The sequence below is a fragment of the Chanodichthys erythropterus genome, chromosome 16 (assembly GCF_024489055.1).
Source record: "Chanodichthys erythropterus isolate Z2021 chromosome 16, ASM2448905v1, whole genome shotgun sequence".
Taxonomy (NCBI): Eukaryota; Metazoa; Chordata; class Actinopteri; order Cypriniformes; family Xenocyprididae; genus Chanodichthys; species Chanodichthys erythropterus.
Genome location: NC_090236.1, coordinates 10,706,190 through 10,726,138, shown reverse-complemented (window position 1 = coordinate 10,726,138; position 19,949 = coordinate 10,706,190). Strand labels below are relative to the sequence as shown.

General features: G+C 41.5%; 1 protein-coding gene across 1 annotated transcript in view; it reads left to right on the top strand.

Annotated features, from left to right (window-relative positions):
* The window catches only part of scn12aa (sodium channel, voltage gated, type XII, alpha a), a 68,685-nt gene that overhangs the window by 40,024 nt on the left and 8,712 nt on the right, over positions 1-19,949 (top strand). The window contains exons 13-18 of the mRNA XM_067363237.1: positions 396-634; positions 1,546-1,719; positions 10,757-11,113; positions 14,680-15,099; positions 19,432-19,549; positions 19,640-19,794. Coding sequence (XP_067219338.1) covers positions 396-634; positions 1,546-1,719; positions 10,757-11,113; positions 14,680-15,099; positions 19,432-19,549; positions 19,640-19,794 — 1,463 coding nt within the window. The remainder of the gene's footprint in view (positions 1-395; positions 635-1,545; positions 1,720-10,756; positions 11,114-14,679; positions 15,100-19,431; positions 19,550-19,639; positions 19,795-19,949) is intronic.

Here is a 19,949-nt window from a genome sequence, read left to right as displayed (position 1 = left end):
AAAATTATTAAAAAAATAACAATAAAAACAGACACAAATGAGAGAATTGTAGACATGCTGTAGAAGAATAGAAGTAGATGTAAGAGTATTAATGTGGATATCAGCGGAGATCAGTAGATCACTGGATCTCAGAAGAATTTGATGAGAAATATTTGAGTTCACATTGAGATCTCTAACTTTGATTGCAGACTTTGGTACCATGACAAATATGAGCACAGTCTGAGACTCTCTTCTGAAACTCTTTTTCTTATGAGACAAATAGGAAGAAGCAAATATCTTTCGGATTGCTTTCCGTTTAATCTCACTGCTGTCAAGGAAAAACAATTTATCTATTAAAAGCAGATCCTTAAAATTCTTTTTATTAAAACTTTACTGTTTTCCATCTCCTCTCTTAGAACTTGAAGAGGCCCGTCAGAAATGTCCTCCATGCTGGTATGAATTTGCAAAGAAGTACCTGATATGGACATGTTCTCCAGCCTGGATGAGAGTGAAGGAAGGACTTAAAGTCATGGTGATGGACCCCTTTCTGGACCTTGCAATTACCATTTGCATTGTTCTCAACACATTGTTCATGGCACTAGAGCACTATCCCATGACGGATGAATTCAACAGCATGCTGAGTGTTGGAAACCTGGTGAGGACAATTACAGTAACAGTGGCGCTCTCAAAAACGTGTTTTTTTTTTGAGCATCTTAGCCAGCCCTGTTTCTTTGCTTCTTTGGAATTTTTTGGAATAATTATGATTTTTTTATGATGTCTCTTATTCTCACCGAGGCTGCGTTTATTTGGTCAAAAATACAGTTAAAGCTGTAATACTGTGAAATAATATTACAATTCAAAATAACTGTCTTCTATTTTAATATATTTTAAAATGTAATTTATTCCTGGTGGCAAAGCTGTATTTTCAGCCGTCTTCAGTGTCACATGATCCTTCAGAAATAATTCTAATATGCTGATTTGCTGCTCAAGAAACATTTATGATTATTATCATTTGCTATGTTTCATTCAAAAGCTGCAAATTTAAAATATCAGAATAAAACATTTGTGAATAAAGCAGCATTTCCATCCCATGTGGCGAACAAAATTGTCACTTCCTAGGAAATTGGTGCAAAGTATCTGTAATAAAAATGGAAGTTGCCACAATAGAGAGCCACTCTGGCTCTTTTTTCCTACATCGTAAATGACTTGTGTCTCAGAGCGTGCAGACGAAACGCAATAAACGCTGTCATGTTGTCTTGCGTTCAGATGCCTGATGTTTGCTAACTCAATCATGTGAGATGCTTCTGGGAGGAAATTAAACCAAATCATTTTGATGACAGACTTTGGCTCAGTTATTTCAGAGTGACCAAACAAACTTTTGAGATGCTGTGCAATGAAACTGGCCCACTGGTTAGTCCAATTATCCAATCACATCCACTGTTGAGGCAAAGTCATGTGAGTTTTTTGTTGCACATCGAGGGATTTATTTGATAAACGTGTTTCCATTGTAGTTATGTGCATATATCTACTTATATTTCAATGTAAAGTTTTATTCTTGCTTACCAGGTGTTCACTGGAATCTTCACAGCAGAGATGATGCTGAAGATCTTTGCTCTGGATCCATACTATTACTTTCAGCAAGGCTGGAACATCTTTGATGGAATTATCGTTTGTTTGAGTCTGATGGAGTTGGGCCTTTCCAACGTGGAGGGTCTGTCTGTCCTCCGTTCGTTCAGACTGGTAAGTTTCGACTCTGCTTGGAAATAGAAATAGTAAATTCTCTAGACTGGACAACAGTGAAGATTGTCACACATGGTCAATATATGAGAATGCCATAAGGTGACTTACAGTGGGTACGGAGAGTATTCAGACCCCCTTAAATGTTTCACTCTTTGTTATATTGCAGCCATTTGCTAAAATCATTTAAGTTCATTTTTTTTCCTCATTAATGTTCACACAGCACCCCATATTGACAGAAAAACAGAATTGTTGACATTTTTGCAGATTTATTAAAAAACGAAACGTCTCGGGTTACGAGTGTAACCCTTGTTCCCTGAGTAAGGGAACGAGACGCTACGTCGGATGACGTGATGGGAACCCTCTGTATTTTTGTGTTCGTGAAGCACCTCTGTATCCAACCAATGAAAAGACGCGACGTCAGAGGCGGGTGACGTCACGGATCAGGAAGCTATAAAGCACACCTGAACACAAAGCACGCCAGCTTCTGTAGGTTGTCTGAAGCAAGCGCACCAGGTATGCAGGAGATACGGCCACGTGACGTAGCGTCTCGTTCCCTTACTCAGGGAACAAGGGTTACACTCGTAACCCGAGACGTTCCCTTTCGTGGGAACTATCGACGCTACGTCGGATGACGTGATGGGAACGCAATCCCAACTACGCCGTCTCTCCAAGTGTCTGGCTGCTATCTTGTAGCACCCTGGCCCCCGGAGTGATATTAAGGTGAAGATTGTAAAATCTGATAAAGGTGTGCTGGGATGACCATCCAGCCGCACCACAAATGTCGTCCATAGAGACACCAGATAGAAGAGCTCTGGACGCGGCCATACCTCTCGTGGAGTGAGCCCGCACCATCAAAGGACACGGGCGCCCCACCGTCTCATATGCAAGTGAGATGGCCTCGACCACCCACTTGCTCATCCGCTGTTTAGATGCTGGGCCCCCCTTCTTAGGGGACCCATAACACACAAACAATTGTTCTGTTTTTCTCCACAGGGCAGCTCTGTGGACATACGCATCTAATGCTCTTACAGGGCAAAGCAGATTCTTCCTTTCCTGATCCAAGTTTGCAAAAGGAGGCGGGCAGAAAGCCTCAAGTACAATGGGGCCTGGGACCCTCGTCGGAACCTTTGGAACATAGCCCGGCCTGGTATGCAAAAAGGCTTTCACCATACCAGGCGCAAACTCAAGACAAGATGGAGCTATTGACAGCGCTTGTAAATCACCAATTCTCTTCAAAGAAGAGACGGCCAAGAGAAAGATAGTTTTAAGTGTCAGGAATTTGTCTGACACCTCCTCTATTGGCTCGAAGGGAGCCTCAGCCAGCCCTTGGAGCACAATAGTGAGGTCCCAGGTCGGGGTCTTTGTGCGCACCACAGGCCTCAACCTGAGTGCACCACGGAGGAAGCGTACTACTAGAGGGTCTCGACCCAGCGAGGAGCCCCCTACAGGAATATGATGAGCCGAAATAGCGGCCACATATACTTTCAGCGTGGAAGGGGTTAAACCTTCCGAGAACTTTTCCTGAAGGAACCGAAGCACGTCTGAGACTGAAGAATGGACCGGGTCCAAATTATGTTGTTCACACCACACAGAGAACAATTTCCATTTGTATAAGTACAACTTCCTCGTGGAGGGAGCTCTGGAATGAAGGATGGTCTCCACAACCTCAGTTGGGAGACCAGATCCTATGAGCCTTGCCCCCTCAGGGGCCAGGCCCACAGTTTCCACATTTCTGGGCGGGGATGGAGAATCGTGCCGCCCACTTGAGACAGGAGATCCTGCCTGAGGGGAAGCTCTAAGGGAGAGCCGTGCAGAAGAGACATTATGTCCGAAAACCATATTCTGGTCGGCCAGTAAGGGGCCACCAATATTAGGTCGACCTTCTCCTGGCGAACCTTTTCCAGAACTCCCGGGAGCATTGAGACTGGGGGAAATGCATACAGACGTAGCCTCGGCCACGTCTGTAGCATGGCATCCAGCCCTAGAGGTGCTGGGTGTTGAAGTGAGTACCACAGAGGACACTGAGCTGACTCCTCTGTGGCAAAAAGATCGACTTGAGCTCGACCGAAAGTTTTCCATATTAACTCCACCACCTTGGTGTGGAGTTTCCATTCCCCCGATCTCGCGCCCTGCCTCGACAGGGCGTCCGCTCCCACATTCAACCGCCCGGGGATGTAGGCTGCTCTCAGCGAGAGGAGCTTTCCCTGGGACCAGAGGAGGATGCGACTGGCCAACTTTGATAATGGGCGAGACCGCAAACCCCCCTGATGGTTGATATACGAGACCACCGTAGTGTTGTCCGTTCGGACCAGCACATGATGGTCTCTCAGGTCGGGGAGGAAGTGTTTCAGTGCAAGAAGCACCGCCATCATCTCCAGCCGATTTATGTGCCAGGAGAGCTGATGGTCCTCCCAAAGACCCTGAGCCGAGCGACCACTCATGATCGCCCCCCAGCCCGTGAGGGAAGCATCTGTCGTAAGCATTACACGACGACCAGAAGTCCCCAGCACGGGTCCCTGGGTTAGGAACCAAGGCTTCTTCCACATGACCAGAGCACGAAGGCATCGCCGCGTGACTTTGATCATGCGAAAAGGATTTCCCCTCGGGGAAAACCCCTTGGTCCTGAGCCACCACTGTAAGGGTCTCATGTGCAGGAGGCCAAAAGTAATGACGTTGGACGCAGCTGCCATCAGACCCAACAGTCTCTGACACTGTTTTACAGTGAGTGACTGGCCTAATTTCACCCCTTTCACGGCCCCGAGAATGGAACTCACACGAGCAGGGGACAACTGCGCCTGCATCGTGGTGGAATCCCAGATTACACCTAAATAGTTTGCAACCTGACTTGGGACCAGCACACTCTTTTTGGCGTTGAGCCTCAGCCCAAGCCTTTTCATGTGCGACAGAACAACATCTCGATGTTGAACTGCCAATTGTTCTGTTTGAGCTAGTATCAACCAATCGTCGATATAGTTCAGCACGCGGATGCCCTGGAGTCTCAGCGGAGCCAGCGCTGCATCCACGCACTTCGTGAACGTGCGGGGTGAGAGGGATAGGCCGAACGGAAGAACCCTGTATTGGTAAGCTTCGCCCCCGAAAGCAAACCTGAGGAACTTCCTGTGTGAAGGATGGATGGATACATGAAAGTATGCGTCTTTCAGATCTATCGCTACAAACCAGTCCTCGGACCTGATCTGAGGGATGATCTGTCTGAGTGTAAGCATTTTGAACTTCAACTTCCTTACTGATCGATTTAACACACGTAAATCTATGATCGGACGCAACCCTCCATCCTTCTTCGGAACAATGAAGTAGCGGCTGTAAAAGCCCGACATTTTGCTGGGAGGGGAAACCCTTTCTATAGCCCCTTTTTGCAAAAGCGTCGTTACTTCTTGCTCCATCACCAGAGACTGCTCTGGGGTTACCACCGTAGGAAGCACCCCATTGAACTTGGGCGGTCGTGAACCGAACTGAATTCTGTAGCCCTGTTCTACCATGAGCAGCACCCACTTCGAAACATTCGGGAGATTTTTCCACTCTTCCAAATATTCTACTAAGGGAACCAGTCTCTCGAGACTGGTCTCTGGTGTTTTTGAGCACTTGGCTCGTCCATCTGACGCGGCGCACCGGCAGACAGGCGAATCACGTGCTGGCCAACCCTCCTCGGAGGATCGGCGGAGACCGCTGTGCCCTGACGCACGCTGGGTGGCAGGGTTGACAGGACGGTCCCCTGAGGGCACCGGGAGGGACCCGATATCCGAATCCCCCCGGAGGGGCTGCCCTCGAGAGATCCTGCACTATAAAGGTCAGGACCTCTTCTTTGAAGCCTTCCGGGAGATAATGACGGTCCTCAGATCCGTCCTACCTCCGGAAGGCTTCGCCTGTGCCACCCGCCCCGGCCCCCCAAATCTTTGTGGGGGAGCGCGGGAGGCGACACTGGCTCTTTGTTGCACCCTGTGTGCTGAGGAGCTGGCTGTCGGCCGAGGCTGCTCCCGCCCAGCAGCCTCGGGGGGATGAGAGCGGCGGGGAATAATTTTAGAAAATGCCGCTGTCTGCTTTCGTGTCTCCTGAAACCTGTCGACGACAGTTGACACTGCGTCGCCGAACAGGCCATCAGGAGACAGCGGCGCGTCCATGAGAACATTTTTATCTCTCTCCTTGATGTCTGAGAGGTTGAGCCAGAGATGCCTCTCCGTGGCCACCAGGGCTGCCATAGAGCGGCCGATGGATTTGGCCGTCTCCTTGGTGGCCCGGAGAGCTAAATCTGTTGCCTTTCTGAGCTCGTGAATAGCCTCAAAGGACGCTTCCCCAGTGTCATCAATTTCCCCCAGCAGGTCGGCTTGGTATGCCTGTAAGATAGACATGGTATGAAGGCATGCCGCCGCCTGACCTGCCGCCGAATAAGCCTTGCCCACCAAGCTGGAAGTTGTCTTTAGGGGCTTGGTGGGCAGCGTCGGGGTCTTAAGGGACGATGTGGGCTCGGGTGAGAGATGGCTCGCGAGCGTCTCCTCGACCCGAGGCATCGCCCCATAGCCGTGACGTTTCAGCCCAACTATATTGCTATATAGTGACGTCTGCGGGCTGTACAGTCTGTATTGTACTGGCCTCTTCCACGACCTCGACACCTCGGTGTGGAGGTCGGGAAAAACGGCAGACCCCGGCGCTGAGGTAGTGACCGCGCGGGAAGAAACCTTTCATCAAGCTTACTTTTTGGTTTATTTTCAGCTTTTTCCGCGGGCCAGTCGATTTTTAACTTTTCTACTGCCCTGGTCACTACCTCTAATAGCTCCTCATAAGCAGGGGATGAGGATGGCGGTTCCTCATCGACGCTCTCCACATCAACCTCCTCGGAGGAAGATATGTTAAGCATCGGTGCCTCTCTTCGGGGGGAAGAAACCGCTACGCGTGCTTCCGCCACCAAAGAAGAGACACTGGGTCTAGCAGGTAAGGGAAGCGATAGGGCAGTGCCCGTCTCTTCCCCCTCTGCTAGATCCATCTGTGAACCCCACGAGTGCAGCCTTCGCTGTGCCTCGGCAACAGCGGGACCAGACCCGCGGGGAACACTCGCCTCGGCGCCCTCCTCAAAGAGCGCCCGGCGAGATCGCAGCACTCTGAGGGTGAGCTGATCGCAGTGTACACAGACGGCTCCCTCGAGAGCCGCCTGTGCATGCTCAACCCCCAGGCATTTCACACACATGTCGTGTGAATCTCCTGTCACTATGTAGCGTGGACAAGGAGGAGTACACTTTTTAAACTGTTGCTGCTTTTCCGCCATAATGCTTTTTGTCTTATTTTTGTGCTTTGAAACTCTTGTCCTCGGACGAAGAGATCACTGTGTGAATATGTATATATATATATCAGACAGACAACAATAAATAAGACAGACAAGATACAGAGAACGCTTGCTGAAGACAACAGAAGCTGGCGTGCTTTGTGTTCAGGTGTGCTTTATAGCTTCCTGATCCGTGACGTCACCCGCCTCTGACGTCGCGTCTTTTCATTGGTTGGATACAGAGGTGCTTCACGAACACAAAAATACAGAGGGTTCCCATCACGTCATCCGACGTAGCGTCGATAGTTCCCACGAAAGGGAAACTGAAATATCACATGGTCCTAAGTATTCAGACCCTTTTCTCTGTATTTAGTAGAAGCACCCTTTTGATCTAATACAGTCTTTTTGGGAAAGATGCAACAAGTTTTTCACACCTGGATTTGGGGATCCTCTGCCATTCCTCCTTGCAGATCCTCTCCAGTTCTGTCAGGTTGGATGGTAAACGTTGGTGGACAGCCATTTTTAGGTCTCTCCAGAGATGCTCAGTTGGGTTTAAGTCAGGGCTCTGGCTGGGCCATTCAAGAACAGTCACGGAGTTGTTGTGAAGCCAATCCTTCATTATTTTAGCTGTGTTCTTAGGGTCATTGTCTTGTTGGAAGGTAAACCTTCAGCCCAGTCTGAGGTCCTGAGCACTCTGGAGAAGGTTTTCGTCCAGGATATCCCTGTACTTGGCCGCATTCATCTTTCCCTCCATTGTAACCAGTCGTCCTGTCCCTGCAGCTGAAAAACACCCCCACAGCATGATGCTGCCACCACCACGCTTCACTGTTGGGACTGTATTGGACAAGTGATGAGCAGTGCCTGGTTTTCTCCACACATACCGCTTAGAATAAAGTCCAAAAAGTTAAATCTTGGTCTCATCAGACCAGAGAATCTTATTTCTCACCATCTTGGAGTCCTTCAGGTGTTTTTTAACAAACTCCATGTGGGCTTTCATGTGTCTTACACTGAGGAGAGGCTTCCGTCGGGCCACTCTGCCATAAAGCCCCGACTGGTGGAGGGCTGCAGTGATGGGTGACTTTCTACAACTTTCTCCCATCTCTCGACTGCATCTCTGGAGCTCAGCCACAGTGATCTTTGGGTTCTTCTTTACCTCTCTCACCAAGGCTCTTCTCCCCCGATAGCTCAGTTTGGCCAGACGGCCAGCTCTAGGAAGGGTTCTGGTCATCCCAAATGTCTTCCATTTAAGGATTATGGAGGCCACTGTGCTCTTAGGAACCTTAAGTGCAGCAGAATTTTTTTTGTAACCATGGCCAGATCTGTGCCTTGCCACAATTCTGTCTCTGAGCTCTTCAGGCAGTTCCTTTGACCTCATGATTCTCATTTGCTCTGACATGCACTGTGAGCTGTAAGGTCTTGTATAGACAGGTGTGTGGCTTTCCTAATCAAGTCCAATCAGTATAATCAAACACAGCTAGACTCAAATGAAGGTGTTGAACCATCTCAAGGATGATCAGAAGAAATGGACAGCACCTGAGTTAAATATATGAGTGTCACAGCAAAGGGTCTGAATACTTAGGACCATGTGATATTTCAGTTTTTCTTTTTTAATAAATCTGCAAAAATGTCAACAATTCTGTGTTTTTATGTCAATATGGGATGCTGTGTGTACATTAATGAGGGAAAAAAATGAACTTAAATGATTTTAGCAAATGGCTGCAATATAACAAAGAGTGAAAAATTTAAGGGGGTCTGAATACTTTCCGTACCCACTGTATGTGAATATTTTTGAGTGAATCATTGAATCAGAAGTTTGAATCAGTTAAAAGAGGAATTCACCGCTGGCAAGATGGGCTTTTAATAAAACTTGGCTATCTATGCAGTAGAACTGTTAGAAAAAACAAATGGTGCTACATGACTAGAGAAAATGGCTGTGGCATTCCCTTTTGCCAAAAAATTAAATACCTTTAATGCACGTTTTATTTTGTTGCCACCCTTCTATCAATTTGACTGCCCGTGCGTGGCAATACAAAAATTGCGTTCAATCTGTAAAGCCTTGGAGCTGTCAAAAGTCCACCAGATGATGCAAACTGATGTGTTTTGTGTAATCCAGCTGACAAATAATCAAGGATATCTGTTCATCTGATATCTGCTACAGATATTGTAATGATACAAAGCTGGTTGAAAATCAAAAAACTTATGCATTAACTCAAGCAGTGTCAGATGTTGCTGCAGTGAAGTGCACGACAGGAGAATATGACAAAAACAGTCTTTAATCCAATAATCCAAAACAAGAATTCTCTGGAGAAATTAGCAAAACCGTAAAACTCAGAAGACACCGAACAATGAACAGAAAGAACTGGAGGCTTAGATACACACAGGGATAATTAACGTAACCAGAAACGTGCGTGACTCAATCCGAAACCATGAAGACAAACAAGCAAAGGGAACAAAGACAAACAGGAACAGAACTAAACTAGAACTAAAACACAATGAAACTAAACCAAAACAGAACATACATGTTACAAGCAGACTTTTTCAATTGATTCACACAAATAAAAGTTTTGCTAAAGTTTAAATCAGAAACACTGTTAAACATTTCTGAACATTTCTCTCATACTTATGGGTCTCAAGACATGGAAGGATCATGAAACTACTTTAATGTCATAAAAAAACCCCAACGTAATGGCCATCTAAAAAGCGCATTAAAATCATCAAAATATTCAGTGTTACTTAATTTTATATTGCCAGCAAAATTAGTGTGAATATCATGAATATTCAATACATTGCTTTAAATATTAGTATCATTTAGATGTGAAAGCTTTGAAAAAACAAACAAAAACAAAACAAAAAAAAAACATAGATTTAATTCATATTTGTATTATCCCAAATCCAAAAATGGGCATAATGTCACAGTCAATGATCTTGATACTTTGCTCTTAAAACTGCCATCAGTTTTTGTATCTGTAGTCTGTAATTAGTAGACATTAGTGTATTTGACTGAATCCATTAGCACAGATAGCCTTTAAAGTTTTAAATGTCAACACATCTGTATTTATGTGATGAAAAACACAGTACGCGTGACAAAGGTGGCACGCAGACTCCATCTGTACTTGAATGACCCCCTTCAACTCAAGCGTCTTGCAATTCATTATCAGATTAAAGCTGCACAGAGCTTTTAACATCCCTTTATATTGTGATAATAAAACTGTTGTTAAGCAGCGCTGTGTGTGTAGGTTAAAAATTCGACTATCTTTCTGCATGGCTTCACCCACATGTGCATATTTGGCAGAGCCGTAATCCTTTATCCATTAGTGAGATTAAATATGTTAGAGTTGACATCTCAAAAAGTGGGCTATACTTTCTTTTAGGTCAACATCAGTCAAATTGCAAACTGAATATAGGTAATGCTTTAGCTCAAATAAAATATTCGGGTTGGTGAATTTACATGAGAAAATGTCTTTGACTGGCTTATAAAATCTGATTGTTTGCATCATGATTATTAATTTATTAATTTGAGAGACATTGTGCAATTTAATTCAACATGAATGCCATTCACAACTGTAATCTGAATCCATCAGAACTTGATGGTCTAAAGTTTCTGTGTGGCTCAATGTTATGAAAAATACAAGAGTTTAGCGATGACAGCCAATAATAAAAGGTGTTTTTTTGGTCTGGAATAACATGACCGATCACAATAAGACCAGAAAGAATTTACAAAATCAAGTTAACAATATTGATATATGTTCTGTATTTTGTCCTCAGCTGAGAGTTTTTAAACTAGCAAAATCGTGGCCCACCCTCAACACGCTGATAAAGATCATCGGTAACTCCGTGGGCGCTTTGGGGAACCTGACGCTGGTCTTGGCCATCATCGTCTTCATCTTCGCTGTGGTGGGCATGCAGCTGTTTGGAAAGAACTATCAGGACTGCGTGTGTAAGATCAGCTACGACTGCACTCTTCCTCGCTGGCACATGAAGGACTTCTTCCACTCGTTCCTCATCGTGTTCCGGGTCTTGTGTGGGGAATGGATCGAGACCATGTGGGACTGTATGGAGGTGGCCGGACAGCCTCTTTGCATTCTGGTCTTCATGCTGGTCATGGTCATTGGAAACCTGGTGGTGAGTACGAGAACTGTGTTCTGCTCAGGTTATGATAATGAGATGCTGTGGAATACTTAATTCTGATTGGTCAATCACAACATTCTGCAGTACAACATCCTTCAGCAGTCTTTTTTTTTGCACGTAATAAGAATAATTTATTAGTCTGGATTACTGTACGAAGATGTGATTGATCAGAATGGGATTATCCATGTTCCTAATAAATGGAAGATCTTTAAAGACTTTAAAAGTGCCCCTATTATGCTTTTTTTGGATATTATCTTTCATGTAGTGTGTTGTATAGCTGTTTGTGAACGTAAAAGGTCTGCAAAGTTTCAAAGATTGAAAGAATTCAAAGAGTTATTTTCTCCCAAAAGAAAGAACTGTTTCTGAACTGCCTGAAACGAGTCATGGGGAATTCCAGCCTTACTTCCTCAACAAACTTATATAGGTTTGTAACAAATTTGCATAATACCAGCCTGTGATCTTCATTGGCTTCCCTTGAACAAAGTCTACTCTGAACCGTAGCTGTAGCTGAGGCCTGGAAGAGTTTGGCTCGTGTTGTCGACATGTCGAGAAGATGCTGTTTTCTGGGCTGCAAAGCAAATCCACTGCTGCACTTCAAAAGGATCTGTATCTCGAATTGATACAGTAAAACCGATACAACCTAGTGCTGAAGAAGCTCCTGAGCTGAAATTCAGATATGGTAATGGCTGCTTCTATTCTGACATGTGCTGTAAGCAGTAGACCAATCACAAGCAGAGTAGACTCTCAAAAAGGAGGGGTTTAGAGAGACCGAATCCTTGATTGAATCGTTTCAGACACTGTGAGAAAAGAAGTGATGCTGCAGTGTATATTATGAGAAAATTAAAGTGTGTTTTGACCTTGGATGCATGTAAATCTATTGTAGGAGACACCAAGACAAAATTCGGAACCTTTAAAATAGCATAATAGAGGCATCTAAATACTGCTTGTTTAAATAGTCATTGAATAACAAGGAAAATAAAGGGGTAATTCCCCCCAAAAATAAAATCATTTACACGCCCACTTGTCTTCTCTAAAACAGAAAAGGAGATGTTAGGCAGAATGTCCAAGCTAATAAGAAAGTGAATGCATATTTTATGCTGGCAAGCTACAAGGACAATGTTTAGGATATTTTATGGTATTTTTTGAAGGTTGGCAGAATTACCACCCACATTTGTTGAAAAAAAAAAAGCATGCAAAATGTTTGGGTAAATTATTCCTTTAAAAGACAAACTTAAGAAAATGGATGTATGCATTGGCTAATTCAGACATGTAGCTGGTCAGTAATAGGAGACAGAAGCGCTGATGTTTGAACACAGGATTTCCTCTATCGAGGTCAGATTATTATTATTTAAAATGACTCTATGATGGGGTCATGATGTCTACTGAACTACTGACTCAAACGTGTAGACGTCACAATCGTTTATTGACACTAATGTTAGACTTTCTAAAAAAAAAAAAAAAAAACTATAAGAAACACAGATCACATACAAAGTTTTGCATCTTAAAACACTAAATTGCTGTAAATTTCCAGAGCTCAGTTTGCATTCTTTTTGAGTATTGAATTTTCAACTTGATTTTCTGGGAGGTCTGGTTCATTATTCTTTGCATTGAAATCTATATTTTGAAGATAAAACTCTAACAATTTGATTGTGGGGATATATAAGATGGCATTAGAGAAATATTACTTAATTCTCCCAGATGTTCTTGATCCAGTCGTGACCAGAAAATACCTCCAAGAAATGAGTTTATTTCCCAGAAAATAAGACGCCACTAAGCTTTCCTTCCTAAGTTTTCCTGTTTTAACATGATGACTGGCCTAAAAGAAGACATGATACACTGATGATGTTTCAAAGAATGAAATTACTAATGTGACAAATTCAATTACTTTCAATCTCTATAAAATCACTTTTAAAATAGTTAGCCAGTAATCATAAACATGAAACTTCATTGGTGAAAATGTGTGGGAATCCTGGTTTACATGTCACCATCATATTTACAGTTCTCCAACTGTGTTTAAACATAAAGGAAACCTCAGGGTAGGTGCTAAGGTGATGCAAATGGAAACAAGTCATTGACGTATAGATACAGTTGGTTTAATTGGCAGTACATATTTTGTACAGTTGTCTGTGCATTATAAAATACTTTTTGGAAAGATGTTTTCAATAATTTTGTCAGCTATATGATTGACACCAAGGTATACAACAATACGACCAATTGAACGTACTGTACTTCTGTACCTCAAAGTCATGTTTTCCTGAAATAACCCAGTGTACCTTGACTGAAAAAGAAATTCAGCAAATTTTAGCTTTTAATATTTTACCCAGAAGTCCCCTGTTGTGTGTTGCTTGGAAACGCATTCAAAAGGTCCACAGACTTGTGCTTAAGCATACTTAAGTATGCACTGTTTTCCTCTTCTGGATTTTCCAGCTCAAAATTGGCAACTTGTGTACTGTTGTAATAAACAGCTAGAGAAGCAGCTGTTTGTCACTGGTAATTCATTCACAATGCTTTTCTGGGTAAAAAGGTAGACAGCATGGACATGTAAAGTTGTGGGGCACTTTGCCCTTTCTGAAATACTGGACAGAAAAGGACAAAAAAGTGCCTCACATCTCAAGTGGTGTGGCTGACCTCTCAGTGAAGGTCTACTTTTAAGTAGAAGTCACTAAGATAACATTATAGGTCCAAAATTGTGACATTTGGTGCCATGACCCGGATGGGAGTGAGTTTTTTTTTTTTTTTTTTTTTTTTAAAGACGGTCACTAAAGATGGTGGTCTTTATCGTCCTTATTAGTGTGCACTTACAAGGATTTTATCAGTAACAAACTATGAATACATTGCGGCGTGTTTTTCGGAGGACTTAAATATTTCTTTGTTGATAAAATGTTGAAGAATCGAAGCTTAGAATGTTTAAAAGCACTTTTACAAATCTTTGCAGACTACACCAGACTAGTCAGTTATGAAAATTTGTAGTTTTGACATGCATATCCAAAACCTTAAACTGTTAATTTTTCTGTGAAACATAAAATAAGAATTCCATGCTCCTATTTTCTAAATAACAATAGTTCACATTGACCACTTCTATAAAGCTTGAATCTGTTATCACTTGACTTCCTTTTGGAGGTTCAAACCGGCTCAAACCCTCTGTAACACAATCCAGGGAGATCTGTTCATCTCCTTCTCACTTGACAAAAGTCAGTTTGGGATTATCTTTGCTGTGTGATTAAAGGTCAGAGTGCAACTATTCAGGTTTCCATGACAACCCACAAAGTGGCTCTTACAGACCAGGCTGCAGGGAAAAAAAAGAAGCCTGTTATGAACATGGGACATTTTTGTAAGTGGTTGACATTTCTGCAATAGAACAAGGGCTTGGCACACAAGGACTACCACTGTGAACAGCCGTAACATCAGAAAATATACTTATCCCACTCTGAAATAGTGTTGGGTTCAAAATCTCATTTGGCTTTATGATATGCAATGAGCTAATGTCCATCCCAAAACATTCCTGAATGTAGTTCACGTTTCAGAATTTATATAATTTTTTATTCTTGGTTTCTCTCTAGGTGTTGAATCTGTTTCTAGCCCTGTTGTTGAGCTCCTTCAGCTCTGACAATCTGGCAGCGCCAGATGACGACGGAGAAATGAACAACCTTCAGATAGCCATCGCTCGAATCCATTTCGGTTTCACTTGGCTGCTGAACACCATCAAAGACCTCTTCAACGGGAACCTGGCATGGCACAGACGGAAGGCCAAGGAGGTGCAGGCGCCCCTGAAAGAGAACCATGCTGACTGCAATGGCGGTTTGGGAAGTTTAGGGCGGTATGAAGAGAAGTACATTATTCCAGAAGGACAGGAAAGTTACATGACCAATCCCAACCTCACCATCTGTGTGCCCATCGCACCAGGAGAATCGGATGTGGAATTTCCTGAGGAGGAGGATGAAGAAGACACGGTGTCATCAGTGGATGAAGAGCAGAAACCGGTGAGAGGTTATGAGAGGTGATTTATTAGTATTAGTGTTGGGAATTTGGTTCATTAGGTTCTTGAGGTTGTGTAGTTCGATTCACGAGCAAGTGACTCTTATGAGACGGTTCTTTTTAATGCATTGGTCAAAACACTCACAAATTAGTCTCAAACTCATGAGTTATTGATCTGAATCAGTTGGCTAATTCACTCTCTGATCTGCTATATTTTTCTATCATTGAGATACCATTTTAATTATTATTTTGAATTTTTTATTTTCTCATTTCTGTTTTTGTTTTAATTTAAGTTTTATTAATTTTGTTTGATTTTGTACATTTTTAAATATTCATATAGTTTTTATTATTATCTATTTAAGTTTTAGTTATTTTCATACATGAAACTAAACTAAATTAAACAATTAAACATGTTGCCTTTATTTAATTAATGTTGATTTTATTTCAAGTAACAAAATTATTATCATGATTATTTAGTTTTAGTTATCTATAATAACCCTGGATCCAACTTAAAGACCATATACATTTTCTTCATAATAAATTAGTATAATAATTAAATAAAAGAAACTTGACAAAAGTCTTTGTTGTTTATTATAGTTAGGATAAACTAATTTGTGCTTCCTAGTATTAAATTATTAAAGACATAGTTCACCCAAAGATAAAAATTCTGTCATAATTTACCCTCAAGTTCTTCAAAACCTGTATGAATTTCTTCTGTTGAACACAAAAGAAGATATTTTGAAGAATGTGGGTAACTAAAAAGTTGATGGGCTGACTTCCATAGTATGGAAAAGAAATAACATGGTGTCAATAGGGACCAGAAACTATTCTTCAAAATATCTTCATCAAAATATAAAATGTCTTTAAGAAACCAGAATAATTTATGTTTTAGTTCTGTGAAATAGAACTGAAATTTAAAACCAGAATAATATTCTTTCTTTTGATTATGATGCCTAATTAGTAGCTTATATACTTCTAAACGTTCGAGAAATTAAACCAAAATATTTGAACTGGTATCACAAATTTGTATCTAACAATGGAAAAGCAAGTTATTTCATACATTCATATAATGCCATCTAACCATTGTTAAATTTCTAATGCATAAAAAGGCACCCAGACCAGTTAGATATATAACCTTAAATCCTTCATACACTGCATGTAATAGTTCATTTGTTTATCCCTATTGTGAGAGAGCTCAAACGAGCGAGTGGTGTCAGAGGTCAGAGAGATGATATGATGTGACATGTATGAGGAAGAGAGTCAGTGGACATATACGTGTGGTGGCCATCCAGATTTATAAGCTGATAAGCTGCAAAGCAGACAAGGTGAACCCACCAGACACGCCATACAGTATTTGTTATATAAGAGAAACAGGCTGCTAAGAGGAGCACAGGGAATGTGGATAGGAAATGGTGGAAAAAAGTAGTCCATACAACAGTGTTATATTCCAGATGACAGCTTCATGTTAGGAACTGGCAGAGAATTATGTTGTTATTTAATGTAGCTATTTGCTGTATTGATCTGCAAAGTTTCAAAAGTCAAAGTGCATGATAAATGGAGTTATTGTCTCACAAAAGAATGAACAGAGTTCAAACAAAGTCTACTTTGACCCTCAAACACCGTAGTTGTAGCCGAGACTGGAAGAGTTTGGTTTGTGTTGTCAACATGTTTGAGAAGACGCTGCGCTGCAAGCGGTAGACCAATCACAACAGACTGGGCCATCTGGCCAATCAGAGCAGAGTAGGCTCTCAGAAAGGAGGGGTTTACAAATACCGGATCCTTGATCGAGCCATTTTAGACACTTTGAGAAAAGAGGTGATGCTGCAATGTACTGTATATTATGAGAAAATCACGTGTTTTTGACCTTAAATGCATGTAAACCTATTGTAGGAGACTCCAAAACAAAATCAAGACCCATAAAAAAAAAGCATAATAGAGGCACTGTAAGTACATTATGAATTTTAAAAATGGCAATAAGCCATGTGATAAAATACAGCATATTTTTCTGAAGGAAACCATGTTGTGGGTGCTTTTTGTTTGCAATACTGTTCTGAGTGGCTAAACACACATATAGCTATGCATTTCTCTTTGTCTGCATTTCTCTAAGTCTATGCAATAAGTAAATTGTTCCATGGATAAAATCATACGTTTGCTTAGCTCCTCAACAAGCTTAAATGTGGCTCATCCAGTCAGATAGAGCCAGAATTATTCTAAATTTAATTTTTATCAAAACGTAGAGATCTAGGAAATCCTTTATGGATACTACCAGACAATTTTAGACTCTCTTGACTGAATGTATAATGTTTGAATAGCTTGAAATTAATTTTGTTCTGTGCTTTAGCATACATTTTGCTTATATGAATTTCTTCACAAAACAAAAAGTTCATAATTTCTTTTTAAATGTATAAATCTCGATACCTTTAGAAAGTAACATGTAGCGATAACAAATGTAGCGATTACATCGTTATTAACTGTTAAAAAATGTTTTTGTCATTGAATCATTCATTCAAGAGATTTGTTCAAAAAAAATGCTGATTCATCCAGTAAAGAAACAAGTAAATTATTTATAAGTCATTGAATCATTCATTCAAGTTTTAAATAGACTGCAGCAATTAACATTTTGTCAGAACCTCTCGTTTGTTCCCCATGTTTTTCAGTTGGAGCAGCCAAAAAGTGTGCATCGTAACATGGAAACCTTTTCAATACAATTTAAAAAGCATCCCAGGATGAACTTTCTGACATGGGTTAGGGTTAGTTCAGTTCAGTTGCAAACTTCTACCAAATTTTTTTGACATTTTAGGGGCACAAAATTAAGAGTAATCCAGCCTCTCTCACACACACATACACATACTGCTTGCCTCGTAATGTGGGATTACATAAGCAGCACTATTGGATTGCGCTGGCACCTTTGGACCAGTAATCTCCGTAAATCATTTTAAATATGTTGCCATTACATGCACGGAAAATCTCATCAAAATTGTATCAAGAAGGCCCACTTCCTACATAGAGAAAGAAACAAGGAGAAAGAATATGTATTCAGGCAGATTTAAAACAGCTCTCTCTCGCCATCTCAGATTATACTGGAGGTCACTGACCTTGACTTGTGCACTCGTGGATTAGATGCATATGCTAGTATCGCGCCATATGTATCTTGGGATGCATGCGTTCTATTAGCTGTCTTTGTTTTCCATGCCAAACCCAGAGGTTTTTTTCAATCAGTGTTGATTATCTGGATTATATGTGCAAAGATACACTTAATTAACAGATATAATACCAGTATATGTGAGGAGATGCAACTAAATTGTAGAATCTGCATTGGATTAAGCATTAGACGAAGAATGAACAGACTACAGAGGGAATATGATGTAGCATTGCAAAACTGAGATGGGTCATAAGTTACTCTGCCCGTTCAAGCACACAGACATACAGTAATAAATCCAATTAGTAGGTCCACCATGGTTTTAAGATCATCTGATCTTCTCAGGAAAACTCAGACCATAATGCTAATGACCAAATTGTGTTTTAAAGTCAGCATTAAAAATTGTGGTAGTCTTTTCTTCATTGTTGTGGAGTAAAACGGGGACTTGATTTTGTCCATGCGGAATTGATTGGATGGTTGAGGTTTGCTATTGGTCGATCTGATGTGAGTGACATGTTGCCCCGCCCTCGCGGTAGTAAACACATCATCAGAGAAGAGATGTTGCTAGAAAAGGGAGGGGAAGGTATTTTGACTTAAGATTACAAGGGCACGTGAATTTTTATAATTATGCACACGGATAAATAATTTAAAATAAACACTGAAATATTTAAAAATAAAAAAATAAAGGTACAGCCTAACTTCCTGTTTTGATTTCATTGTCGGTTTTGTTAATGCATTACTTCAGAAACTGTGTCTAAATATCAAAAATGTATTCTGCCAGTTTTGTGTATCTTGTAAAGAAGATCATCTGGAGATAATTTTGGCTAAGACCATTTCCTGTTCAATTCAGAATGGCTGACCGGGATGGTATCATGGGTACTGTTGCAAGTTGCATGACTTCTTTTGACCACTAGTTAGTGTTGACTTCAAACCGAGCACTTAGTCGAAACAAAGCATTTGGACAAAATTTGTAGAAGTAGGAGAAAAAAACTAAACAAAAAACAAATGGGATCATGTGACACTGAAGACTGGAGTAATGATGCAGAAAATTCAGCTTTGATCACAGGAATAAATTACATTTTACAATATATTTCACAGAATGACTGTTTTTACTGTATTTTGATCGAATAAATGCAGCCTTGGTGAGCAGAAGAGACTGTAATGTAATGGCTGAAAAAAATTCTACCTTATTCAACAGGAAGTCATCAGCCTCTCTGAAGGAAGTACCGTGGACCTGAGGAAGCCTGGGGAAGACGAGGAGGAATATTCTGAGATGGCAGATGATGTCATGGATCCAGAAGATTGTTTCCCTGAGTGTAAGCAAATGAAACATGAAACAAGACTGATAATATTGGTTCTTCTGTGACCATGGACCTGATCAAAGTTATCTCTCTGTGTCTCTCCAGTCTGTATGCAGCGCTCTAAGTGTTGTAATATAAACACAACGAGAGGTTTGGGACAGATGTGGTGGAGGTTGAGGAAGACATGCTATCAGATTGTAGAGCATAGCTGGTTCGAGACCTTCATCATCTTCATGATCCTCCTCAGTAGTGGAGCTCTGGTGAGGAACCAAGCTGATCGGTGAACTTTAACCATTTGTTTACATCATAGCAAAAGAAGTCATTTCTGCGTTAAAGGCACACTATGTAACTTTTTTTGTTCAAAATGTATATAATGAGTGAGTACATCATGAATCCATCTTCCAAACCATGTTTT